Source organism: Phyllostomus discolor, chromosome 9, assembly GCF_004126475.2.
Source record: "Phyllostomus discolor isolate MPI-MPIP mPhyDis1 chromosome 9, mPhyDis1.pri.v3, whole genome shotgun sequence".
NCBI classification, from domain to species: Eukaryota; Metazoa; Chordata; class Mammalia; order Chiroptera; family Phyllostomidae; genus Phyllostomus; species Phyllostomus discolor.
This window is the reverse complement of record NC_040911.2, coordinates 88,550,252-88,563,747: the sequence shown is the minus strand read 5'-3', so window position 1 is coordinate 88,563,747 and position 13,496 is coordinate 88,550,252. Positions and strand designations below refer to the sequence as shown.

At 43.2% G+C, this 13,496-nt stretch overlaps 1 protein-coding gene across 4 annotated transcripts in view; it reads right to left on the bottom strand.

Annotated features, from left to right (window-relative positions):
* RPN2 (ribophorin II) overlaps positions 1-13,496 on the bottom strand; it is a 53,484-nt gene that overhangs the window by 38,329 nt on the left and 1,659 nt on the right. For 2 of the 4 annotated variants that reach the window (XM_036009807.1, XM_036009808.1), the window contains exons 2-5: positions 13,354-13,422; positions 11,160-11,353; positions 1,212-1,307; positions 477-652 (exon numbers count right to left, since the gene is read on the bottom strand). In XM_036009807.1, coding sequence (XP_035865700.1) covers positions 477-652; positions 1,212-1,307; positions 11,160-11,353; positions 13,354-13,422 — 535 coding nt within the window. The remainder of the gene's footprint in view (positions 1-476; positions 653-1,211; positions 1,308-11,159; positions 11,354-13,353; positions 13,423-13,496) is intronic. The other 2 variants (XM_028523908.1, XM_028523909.2) reach the window with 1 other exon arrangement.

Below are 13,496 nucleotides of genomic sequence, written 5' to 3'. Positions count from 1 at the left end.
TGGGCACCCACCTCTTCCACCAGGTGCTGTCTCTTATAACTTCAATGGATCCCATAAGCCCCCCTTCAGTGCAAAGCCTCCACTGCCCAGCTCCCTGTGCCCTGGCTGAGCCTCAAACCAAGATCGAGAGACACCCCCAAGTGGCTCACTGGCTTCCCTCTCCCTCAGTCATCACCTACCCTTGCTTCAGCCTCTAGCCTCAAAAGGCAACTTCATCTCCATGTGGCAGTGTGGTTTTGCTCTGACTCAGTATTTGCTTTCTGCCTGAGCAACCTGGAGAAGACTGTGCCTAGGTGAGCTGCATGAGGACAGGGCCCTTACCCGTCTTAGTGCAAGAGTACACCTAGCAGTGCCGAGCAGAGCACCTGGCACCCACAATAGCTGCCCAGAAAGGATCTGCTGAACCAGTGGATGAACCCTCTCAGCATGAGTTGGACACACATGAAGCCCGAGGGGCACTCGAGATGATGACTCACGCTAGCACGGCCTCCTCCTTGCTGAGGCGAGCGGTCAGGGCACTAAGTGCTTCCTGGGAAGCCAAGGGAAGGCCAAAGCCGCTCAGGGCTGCAACGGCGTGGTAGATCTGGGAAACAGACGAGTCTTCGCTGACAGCTGCCAGAAGCAGATCTTTGGTCTCATTTGAAATAGAGATCTGAGAAAGGATTGGCAGACACAGAGTTTTAGAACAGGTGCTGGCAGTTAGTGGCAGGCGTGCCAAAGACAGCACACAGAGCAACTGCCAAAGTCACACGACCTTTCTGGCACGTGATCGTTCCCCCTCAACTTCTCAGACGCCAGAATTAAATGTTTTTAAAACCTTAACACAACACTTGAGAAGATTCTGCAAGTTACTTGTCTATTTATATGGTTTTCTATGTTCAATAAAATTGATTTCCAGAAATCTGGTGTGGGGCATTCTTTCCTTACTTTGAACATTTTTAAATATTAAAAGGAGACAGAAAGAAAAACCAAGGCTTCCCAGAAGAGAGGCAACTATAGGAAAAAGTTATTTACAATTAATGAAAAGTGAGAACTTGGGAAAAATAAACTATAGTCCCTTAAAAGAAAAAAATCATAAAAATGGAATTCCCACTCTCACTAATGAATTTTTATTGTTAAAAAAATCTGACATGATCCTCCTTCTTTAAAAACATTTTAAGGTAAATACTTTACAGTTTAAGGTAAATGTAAACGTAGGAAGCTGGACTCACCTCACAGCCTGAGAGGGCCTGGCTGGACTGGGCTGCGTAGAACAGGGAATCCACATTGCTGGGATCAAGGTTTGATTTAATGAAGGCGCAGGCTTTCTAAAAAGAGGAAAAAGTCAGTGATAAGTGGTGATATACATGGTGATTAGAAAAAGCATCTGTGTGTTTTGGATGACAAAATTCTAAGTAATCTATGATGGCTTAAAGTATGAGGTACACAAGATTTCGTGTTTTAAATATTTTCCACAGAACACTGTATTACCCCAAATTGCCGACTTCAAAGAAGGAATGACAAACCTGAAGGAACTCTAGTCCTTATGAGTGCATCCTAGTGAGGGAGGAAAGAAATCACTTCCACGGATCACCTGCTCTGGTTACAACCTATGCTGGGCGTTCAAGACGCCACTCCTTCCAATGAACACAAGGATGGTGTGGTGGACAGTATCACCACCAGGTAACAGAGAAGGAAGCTGAGGCCTTGAACTGGTAAGGAATCCAATGGAGGTGACAAAGCTAATAAGCAGCAGAGTGGCTCCTTTGATTCCGACTGTACAGAGGCCTCCATGTAGATGTCTACAAAGCTAGGTCAGGCCGAACACATCTAAAATGAGCTTGAAACTCTCCTTTCTTCACCTGGACTGTCCCACGCATGCATGGGCACCACCATACACCCAATTACCCACAACAGCAACCTGGGACTCAGTCGGACTTTTCCCGACCCTCCAACCCTATTGATTCCACCTGCTCTTCGTTTCTCAGACCCAACCCCCACCCTCTCACTCTTTCATCGCCTTATTTCAGGCCCTTGCCATTCGTCACCACATTGTTACAATCATCTCCTAACTGGTCTCAAGCCATGCAATCTACTCTGCATGCTGCTTCAAGAGTGATCTTGACAAAATATTGCACAAATATTACCATCTTACTTTTCTGTTAAAGCCCTTGGGTCATTCCTTACGATTACCCTCAGAACAAGATAGACATTTCCAATATAGCATAAAATGTGCTCATGACTGACCCTTACTCTCTGTGCCAGCTTCATCACACCCCCACTCCAACTCCAAAAATCCTACCCGCCAGCCCACTGCAGCTCCTCAGATACACTGTGCTCTCACCATTATGCGTCTGACCCTGCTACGCCCACTGCCAGGAGCACCTCTCTCTTGTTCTACTTGTCTGCCAAATCTAGTCTTATCTTCATCTCTTCCAGTGATTCTAGAAAGCCTTCATTGACATTCACCCCTGGACAGGCCAGCTGCCCCCCCTTTTAACTGCTCCCCCAAAGTACTCACCATACTGTACCAACAACCTCCACCCATGACTAAGTTACCTGAGAGCAGAAACCTGACGAACACCCATCACAGTGCCTGGCACAGAGTAGGCACATAGTAAAATCCATTCTATTTCTACTATATCAAACTCCAAGCAATAGGACAGGGAGTAAGGCGAGGTGAGCCGTACGATGGATTGCTGCTTTTCACTAACAGCTGTTCTGCACTACCTGGTATTTTACTGGGTGTGCTACTTTAACAACAACAACAAAAGCTTAAAAAAAATTTATGAATAAAATTTAAATAAGAATCTCAAAACAAATGAGCTTCAACCAGAAGTTTGAAAGAAACCAAAGAGAGAAAGGAAAGAAACAAACACTTAACACTGCACTAGGGATCTGAAAAGGAAAATCTATTCAAGGAGTCCTTTGGGTAGAATTGTGGGTAAGCTTAAGGCCTGCGCTTTACTGCCACCTGGTGTTCAACAGTGAAACAACAGCACTGAGGCCCTAAACAATTATGGTCACTGCTACCAGTTCTTGAGCATGTAAATGTGTCAAGCACTATTCTAAGCGCATTATGTACATTTCTCATTTAATAAAAGGATCTATGCACTAGATTCTCTAATTATCTTTCTAAAATTTTTTAAAAAATTGACTTGAGAGAGAGAGAGAGAGAGAGAGGAAAAGGGAGAGAAAGAGAGAGACTGATTTGTTGTTCCATTTATTTATGCATTAATTCATTGGTTGCTTCCTGCATGTGCCCTGACCGGGGATCCAACCCACAACTTTGGTGATTGGCATGAAGCTCTAACCAACTGAGCTACCTGTCAGGGCAGTCCTCTTGTTATCTTAAGTTTACAGACAAGAAAACTGAGGACTGAGAGGCACAGGAACTTAAGATCACTCAGCTCTTAATAGAAGAGCTAGAATTCTTACTAACCCCGGCAGCCTGGCTCCAAGGTCTGAGCTATACAACCTCTACCTCTCAAGTGACCACGAAAAATGAGCTGTTCTGAAGTAAACAGCATCATGCCTACTCTCATTCTTTGCACAGACAAATCAAGGTGAACAGTTCCAGCAGTCAGTGGCTTCAAAGTTCACGATGCACAGCATGGTTTCAGCAGCAGCAGAAGTGGGACAGGACCTGACGAAACACACTCTCTGAACTCAGTCAGCCCAACCTGTGCTGGGGTGCGGTAAAGAAGCTGGCTCAGAGAGTGAGGGTCAGTCATGGGGGCACTGCACGCTGTACCTGGGAACACGGAACTCCAACTCCAGCTGCCTTCCCGTGCACCAGACTCATCTTCCCAACTGAAGGCTGAAAGTCACCCCCTACATGCCCATTTTCCTATCTGCTCCCCTCAACTTTCTATGCCCTGTGCTAACACTCCAATGGTCTAAACATCCTCCTCAGTGGAGAACATCAGTGACTTCCTCTACCCACACTTGTCTACAACTCCCTGAACCGAACCAGAAACAAGTCCTACAGAAAGGCAGTAACCTCACTCTCATCTGCCCTCTCCTCTCCCTCGTTATCTCCATTCACAGCCCCCAACCACTCCTGTCTCCTCCCAGACTGTGCTTTGCAGTCTCACCAGATTTTGTTACTGTGTCCTGTCATCGAGGCTTACCCTGGTGACAGTCCCACACCAGGTGCTTTGACACCAGGCTCAGTTTTCCCATGTGCACTTCTTACCACACTTCCCCACGCGCCTCTGCTCCAGCTGCCCTGGACATCCAACTCACTGCCTCTAAAACTCAACCCGAACTGTTAAGGCCCCAGGCTGACTACAAGTTGTTCTCTCCATCTGGAAGCCTGTTCATCCCATTGACTCAGCTTCTCCCGCTCAACTGGCAACGCCTATAACACATTAAGAAAACTCAAGGCTCATTTTAAAATAAAACTTCCCCAGATCCTTCTCTACCTTCTCTTTTCTCATACAGCCAAACTTCTCCAGAGAGCTGCCTAGACTCGTCTTCGTTTCCTCACACGCATTCCCTCCAATGAGGTTTCTGCCCCATTGTGCCACAAGTGACTGCCAAACTGTAAAAGCCAAAGGACATCTTCCAGTGCTCATTCCCTCCGCACCGGACAGACCGGTCACCTTCTCCTTCTCAAACACCTGCTTCCCCTTCACTTCTAGGATGCCTCCCCACCCTCCTGTCTCTCGTCCTACTTCTCTGACAGCTCCTCGGTTTGAACTCTTAGACCCACTTCTCATCCATCCACTCTGCCCCACAGGCAATCTGATTGATGCTCATGGCTTCATCCAGAACCTCACTGCAGATGCTTCTCAGATTTGTACCCCCAGCCCAGACTTCTCTCCGTGGCCACTTACATGACTCAAAGGCATTTCCAGCTCAGCATGTTGAAGACCAAATTCGTGATCCTTCCTGCACAAACCTAATTCTCTCCATGTGTTTTTATCCTATGGAATGTTTACCCATCTACTCATGCAGCAAAACTCAGAAGTTGGGGTGCTATCCTTTGCACCCCTTCTGTACTCAATCTTGCATTGTATCCCTCACCGTAGTCTGTCTTCCACAAAGCAGAAGACAAATCTTTTCAAAATGAAAACTGGATCCTGACACTTGCTGCTTAAAATCAATTGCTCTTTAGAGAAAAAGCAAAACCTTTCCTACGGCCACCAAGACACCGAGACTTAGCCCCAGCGTTCCTCTACAGCTTCACTCCGCCCCCCCACTCTCTGTTCGACACGGCCTCCTCAGTCTCAGATGTAACCTGCTCCCTACCTGCACGGGTCCTCTGCACATGCTATTCCCTCTGCATGAAATCCCTTCCTCCTGTACCCCAGTTAACCCCTACTTTCCTTTAGAATTCAGATCAGCCATACCTTCCTTTACTTAACAAACAGCTACTGAGTGGCCACCACATGCCAGGTGCTATTCTAGATCCTGGAGATCCACAGCAAATGAAATGAACCAAGTTTCTGACCTCAAGAAGCTGTAATTTAGGTGGACACAGAATGAGATTTAAGTTCAAGATTTCCTTGAGAAAGCATTCCCTGACCAGGTCAAAGTCCCCTATGTTACACCTATAGAAGTCCCCTGCTTACAGTAACACCAGTTATCTCACCTTCATAAAACTTATCAAATAGTGCTACAAATATTCACGTTATATATCTGATTACATGATTAATCTCTATTCGAGTGTACATTCCAAGAGAGCAGAGGTTCTATTTTTTGCTCAACACTGAATCCAGTGCATAGCACCAGGCCTAGGACATAGCAGAAACATAGCAGAAACCCATAAAATAAACTGTTCAGCAGCCAACACAGATGGCAACTTGCCCCGTACAAGGCTGGGCTTACAGTAAGTTTTCTCAGCAGGCAGGGCAAGTGAGCCGCTCCCACTGCCAGACTCCCAGGGTACTTTCCACGTTACATGCGTCTCTTTGTACTCGCACCTGGTCACACTACATCGGTACCTGTCGCTCACTAGATAACGACTCTGCTGTCTTCTCTCCACTCAGCACAATGCCTGGCACATTCAGATGCTCCATGAATGATTAATGCCTGAAAAATGTGTGATTTTCTATCCCAGCAACCAGCCGAATGCCTGGCCCTCAATAAGCCTCAGCACTTGTTGAATGGGAAACAGATATACTTACCTTTATGTGCACTCAGCACCTGCCAGACACTTATTATCTCATTTAATCTTCACAACGACCCTATTAGGTAGGTACTATTCTATCCTCGGTTTATAGAAAGGGAAAGTGCTGGGTTGACTGACAACCTGTGAACACTGTCTGATGTTTCCTGATTTCACTCATGTAAACACTACCATCACAATTCTGTCATAGTATATATCCCATTTACTTAATATTTGCACTAAAACAAATAGAAAACTCCCATTATTTTTGTCTTATAAAAAGCTAAGCAATAACACCTATAAAATCACCATTCTCGTATGCTTATTTTTTGTAAGATACCATATATTTATGTTTAAAGAGAGGGAAGGAAGGGAGAAAGGGAGGGAGAGAAACACCACTATGTGACAGAAACATTGGTTGCTTTTCCCACATCCCCAACAGGGGACCTGGCCTACAACCAAGGCATGTGCCCTGACTGGGAATCGAACCAGTGACCTTTCAGTTTGTGGGATGATGCCCAACCCACTGAGCCATAGGCAAGGTGTGCTTATGTTTGTTTGTTTGTTTTTTTAAATACACATATACAGTAACTGACTATCAAAATGAAAAATGTTCACTCTTCATAACTCTTCACTCTCTAAGCTTCAAGCTGGATTTGACCCCAAGGGTCACAATTTGTCATTCCCTCTAAAATCAACTATCATTCCACACTCTGCTGTTCTTAGAGCTGCTTGCTATTCTCATATTCTTATTAAACACCATTCCTCCCAGTTTTGCTGCTAAAATTTCTTGGGACAAACTAACCAAAATCTCCCCTAGGAACCCGTCTGTGAGAGCAACCAACTCAGTGCATCTAGCAGGGCGGCGGGAGTTCTCTCTACTCAGCCAAAAGCAACAAGTGAAGCAGGACACTTCCACAGCGTGGAAGTGGCAGTAATGGAGACTCTCCCTCAATGCACGTACTCAGTGTGCACATCTGATAAGGAAGTTCAGCAGCTCTGAAACATCCGTACAGCCCTCTTCCTTCTGTTGCTTGTAAGGCACACACTGCATAATCACCACAACATATTTCATAAGTGACTAGAAGAATGAAGTTAAATAAAATCTTTAAAAAATCGAAAACAAAACCTCTATTAGTCAAGACTACTCCACTGCTTCCCAATTTGTTCTCTCTATTGCCCAGGCCATGTGCAGACACTGGAGGCCTTCTGTGCAGTACAGCATCTGTGCCAGACACTGTCTGAACGCACCTAAATAAATTATGAAGAGGAGTAAAAAATTTAATATTAATAATACTAGAGCTACCACTTGAAGGAGCTTTTGTGGGCTAATTACTTACTAAATATAGTATGTTTTCACTTTATAACGATCCCACGAGGAAGTTGTAACTCTCATTTTACAGACTGGTGGCACCAGAGTTAAAAACTTGGGCGACTCTGAAGCCTGCGTGTTTGCTTCTGAGCCAAACTAATTTTACCAGGAGGTACGTTCAGAGAAAGAGTGTGATCATGAGAAAAAAATCTGTTTCCTTAATGTGATCATGCAGAGGTGAGGAATACTGGGCAGGAATAAGAGATAGCTGGCAGGAAGAAATATGAGCATGCATGGACTCCACAGATCAGGGATTAGCAAACTTTCTGTAAAGGGCCAAAGAGCAAATATTTTAGGCTTTTAGGGTCAGACAGTCTCTTTAGTAACTATTCACCCTACTGTTGAAGTGCAAAGCAGCCATAGGAATATGGGTGTGGCTGTGTTCCAATAAAACTTCATTTAAAAAAAATAGGCTTCAACTTGGATTTGACCTTGGAGGCCACAATGTGTCAACTCCTTTGCCATATGGTATTCAGATGATGGCTGGCAGACATGGGGCAATTAATTTACTTAACTTCTCTGAGCTTCCATTTCCTCCTCCATTACAGGATATTTCTAACCATACAGAATCAAGACAATTAATGCAAGATAATACCCAGTGTACCTGGCACATAACAAGGCACTGAATAAATAACAGCAATGACTGATTCACATAAAAACAAAGAAAACACACACACACACACACACACACACACATACATTTTGGCCCGCTAGCAAAAACAGAACATTCAGAGCATCAAAAAGAATTAACAACTGCAATGGGCTAAAATCTCAGATGGGACCATCAGTTCTGGCCATACTATTCAAGGCCCTGAATTCACCCTCCTGCCATAAATAACCATAAAACTAAAAAAAAATACATGAAGATGAGATATTAGGTGACAGGCAGCACCCTTATGACAGCGATGGCACATGATGGGAGTTTTAACAGACACACTGCTGGAAGGTTCTCTTATTCATGATGTGGCAAGCTAATTCAAAGTACACTGTGATACATTAAAGTTCATGTTACAATCTCTACAGCAAAATTTACTTTAAAATAAGTATAACTAAAAAGTCAACAGAAAAGATAAAATGGACTATTAAAAAATAATCAAAAGAGGAGAAAAAAATGAATAAACAAATAGAAGCCAAATAACATGATGGTAGGTTTAAACCCAAAAGTATAGTTACATTAAATACAAATAAACTAAACTCCTCAATTAAAAAATAAAGCTTGCCAGACTGGACTAAGAAAAAAAAAAAGCCCTACTATATACCATTTATGAGAGACACTAGTATGACAACACCTAAGTCTACTGATCCAACTTTATCAAAGCTTACAAGTGAAACACTAGATACTATGTGTTATTTATTGATATGAAGTATATACCAAAGCTATGAAATATTTCTGCCAAGAAAACTGACCTTGAATATAAGTAAGTCTCAAAAGTTACCTATCAGTTTAGAGGAATACAAGAGATAGGGAGCTATCTATGTTCAAAACCAGCATCAGGACACAATCAAAGGCACAATGGACAAAATTCTCCAGGACAAGTGACCTGGCTTGCTCCACAAATGAAAGGTATGGTTGGGGGACGGTGTTATAGATGAAAAGAATTTTGAGAGGTATCAACAAATGCAATGTTTGAACCTTGTTTAAACCTTGATTCAAACCAACTAACCAACTAACAAAACTTTAAGATAACTCTGGATAATTGAATGTAGACTAGGAATTAAAATACATTAAAGAATTATTGATCTTGCTAGATAAAATAAAAAAGGCTGTCATTATGTTAAAGTAGTTCCCATTAGAGATACAAGTAAAATGCTATGTTTGGTATTTGCTTTAAACACGCCAGGAAAAAAAATATAATAAAAAGTAGAGTTAATATAATATAAACAGCAAAATGTGAATAAATGTTCCAACTTTCACATGGTACAAGAAGGTTCATTTTATGTTCTTGTCACTTTGTGAATGTTTGAAAACTTCCATAAAGAAAGGCTGAAATACAGACATTGCTGTTCTTTTAACTTCCACTGCACTGCAGGCTCTCTGAAGGCAGCAACTGCAACTGGTTCATCACTGTATGCCCAGGGCCTAACACAGGTATTCCGTACAAAACCGCTCCATGAAGGACTTCACACTGCCGTGGGCTAACCTGGCAATAGAGTGGACCAGGGTGCTCAGCACTCTCCTCAGAGAAAGAACCACTGGTCCTGAAGAAAGCAAAGGGCAAACCAGAACCAGGAAGGGTCACAGGACAGCCGTGAGACCAAGGAGCTGAGGAGTTACCATTCACTAAAATACACTCCTTCTCTGAAGTATACCTCCCTGATCTGTCAACCCAGGTACAGCCATGACACTTGCTGTAGGTAACAAAGCAAGAAAGATAAAAGAAGTTCCACAGCTCTCTCCAGAGCACAAGTTGTTAGAACCATGCTTTCATGTGCCCTCTGCACAAGCTCCAGCGGGCTAAACCTTGGACCGAGGCAACATGGAACAAAGCGCCAGCTGACCCAAGGGGATCATACGGTAGGAGCAAAAATAAACTTTTGTCATAAGCCACTGAGATTTGGGGTCATTTCTATACTAATACAAGAAAGAATAAGCAGAATTCAAAAGATATCATCTTTAGATTTCCATCCCCTACTTATTCATTTAAACACTAATCTAGTACTGCTACGAAGGGATTCTGCAGGTGTAATTAAAGTCCCAAGTCAGCTGACCTTAAAATTCAGAGATTATCCAGGCAGTTCTGACCGAAACAGGTAAGCCCTTCAATAGGAGAAAGTCTCTCTGGCTGGTGGCAGAAGCGGCGCTGGAGAGATCTGAAGAGTGAGAAGGACTCAGAGTGCCGTTACTGATTTGGATGGGGAAGGACTCATGGAAGAAGACGTGGGGATGACACTGAGAAGCAGAGAGCAGTCCTTAGCTGAAGGCCAGCAAGAACATGGGAACCTCAGACCTACAACCACAAGACAGTGGATTCTGCCAACAACCTGAAGGAACCAGAAGCAAAATCTTCCCAGAGGCTCCAAGTAAGAGCCTCGCCTGACCAATGCCTGCATTTGACTTGGAGACACTAAGCAGAGAGCCCAGCCAAGCCTGCTCTGTGAGTACACAAGCCTGCAATAAACAAGTGTTGTGTTAGATTGCTAAGTGTATGGGAAGTTGCTATGTAGCCATAGAAAATTAATGCCCAAGGCTTATATACGGGAGGCCTGTCCCTAATTTCTTACCCTAGGTATCCATTGTAATATAAGGAATAAAATGTAAATTCACTTAAGACTATTTCTAATCCATGAAAGGTTTTAATCATGTTGTATTTTCTTCATCAAAGGTTCACATCAGAACTGCCTGATGCAGAGACAGTGACTGTTTAATAAATCTGAAAGCTCCCCCACCTTGAAATCCTTTGTTACTTATTAGCTACACATACAGGGCACTGAACAAGTATATGCGGTATTGTACAGTCCTACTCAGAGCTGTGGTAAAAGTTTCTAGAGAATCTACGACCTATTCTTCTTTATATTCTGCTAAAACACCTTGACAAGGTCGTAAACATACATTAGGCACTCAAAAAAAATCTGTCCGATTAATGTATTTATTATACTGAATTACCCTTGGTTATCCTCAGGTGAGCAAAAGGTGGTTATGATGAACACAAAAGGAACACAGCAAAGGGAAGAGGCCACAAGACAAAAGCTTACCTTTACATCTGGCACCCGGGCACCGAGGCTGTTGAGTCCCACGATGGAGTAGAAAGCAGATTCTAAACTTGTGAAAGGGCGGTCCAGCGAAGCTTTCAGCCTCTCCACGTCATGCTTGGTGAGGTAGTGAGTGGGTGTCAGAGCCAGGGCGCTGGCTATGATTGTCAGGGACAGCAGGAAGACAGTGCCTGAACCTTGGGAGAAAACAACTATAAGCACACTTGACACAATCCCGAGGTTCTATATAGAGTTCCAATGACGACGCCCACCAAGGCCTAGGAACCAAACCATGTGAGAAAGGGTGAGGGAACTGGGCAGCTGAAACTGGAGAGAAGCGTTGCGGGAGCGGTGGGCACAGTTTTCAACTGTCTGAAGGACAGTCCTCCCAGCAGCCTGTGTGTGTCTAAAGCACAGGACTCATCAGGCCATTGCTGTTTCAAGTACATTAGCAACTCCTGTGCCTCTCAGGACAGATCCAACCCTGGAACCTAGCGTGGCCTTGCCGGCTTCTCAACCAGATCTCTTCCCTCACTCTTGCCCCCATCTGTGGCTCTCTGGCCTCCCCTCTATTCCTCTGAAGACCCATGTTCTTTCCTACCCAGCACTTTGTCATGCTTTTCCCGACTTAAACTTTGCTTAGTTTTTACTTTCAGATTCTAGTTCAAGTATCTCTTTCTTAATAAAGCCCCCGACAGCCCTCTGTTGGATGAGGTCCCAAGCCAGTACTATGAAGTAGTGAAGAACATGGCCCCTTGAGCCAAGTTTAAATCTAATTATTAGTAATGTGACTGTGGCAATTACAATGTGGTCAGCTTATGCCTCAGTTTCCACAAGTGTAAAAAGGGGTTAATAATAGTACCTGCCTCTCAGGATTAAGAGCATTACCTGAGTTAATATACAAAGGTCTTAGAATAGTGGCTGACATTTAGCAAGGGCTATCAAAATGTTAGCTAAATTGTTACTGTTGCCATACCCACTCATAACAACCTGTACTTCTATCAAATATTTTTCACAACTTTAATAGTGTAATGTCTGATGCCTCTACTATACTCTAAGCCCCATGAGGATAGACTGTTTCTCTTGATCATTCCAATATTTCCAAGTCTTACACACTGCCTAGCACTAAGGAATAGAAATAAAATTAATCCTCACCTATTATGCCCAGGGAACAGGAAAAAGTTATAGGAGTGATACAGTCTACTTTTTATTACAACACACGCAAACAATTTTGAACGGGCTATGTCATAAGTTGCCTGCCCTCCAATTAACAGTCATCAATCAAGGCTCTCATTAATGGTCCTAAATCCTCTGTCTGGAGTGGCAAGTTTAGTTGGAACTAGAACCCCTTAAGAAAGGAATCATTATATCCATTTTACAAATAAGAAAACTAAGGACCGGAGTAGTTTACACATAGCCAATCTTGGACGCAAGACCAGGTCTAACTGTAGTGTTCAAACTCCACCATTTTTTTGGAGAATGATATAGAAGGGATGCCTACCTTGGGGCATGAAGGTTAGTTCTATTGAAGTCCTTGTGTGTATTAAATAATCTAAAGGATGGAAAAGCTGTTTTTAAGAAAACCTAGAGACATCTACAATGTGGAATATTCATTCATCTAATATTTACTGAATACCTAATATGTACCAAGCACTGTTTTGGTGTTAAAGATACAACAGGAAACAGAGCAAAGAAAAACCTGTAACCTCATGGAGTTTACATTCCAGTGCGAAAAGAAAAATATCATGCAAAATAATTAACATGCATCATTCATCACTTTAAAAGGTGAAACATGCTATGGAGAAAAGTAGAGCACAGAAGGGATACCTGAGAAGAGCCTCGATTTTAAATACGGTAGGGCCAAGTGAGAAATAAAAATATTGTGGGAGACTTGAAGGAAAAGGAGTAAATCATAAAGACATTTGGAGGGAAATAAGCACAAGAAGAAAAGCAAGTTCGAAGACCCTGAATTGGGAGTGTGTATGTGTTTTATTTGCTTATTTTTTTTTTAACATTAGCAAGAAGAACAGCATGGCTAAAGAGGAGTAAGCAAAGGGTGAGGAGTAAGGACAAGGTGACAGAAGTATCAGAGGCCAAATCCAGAGGGCTTTGTAAGTCACTTTGGCTTACAAAAGGGTTTTTTGGCTTTTGCTGAACAAGATGGGAGCCACTAGAAAGTTTTGAGCAGAGGACTTACATTTTAACAGGACCATAGACAGTGTTTGACATAGACAGTACGGTGTTGAGACTATACAGGACCAGGGACCTAAAGAGGGACTCCAGTTAGGAGACTATTGCCATAATCCAAGTAAAAGATGACAGTGGTCCAAGCCACAGTGA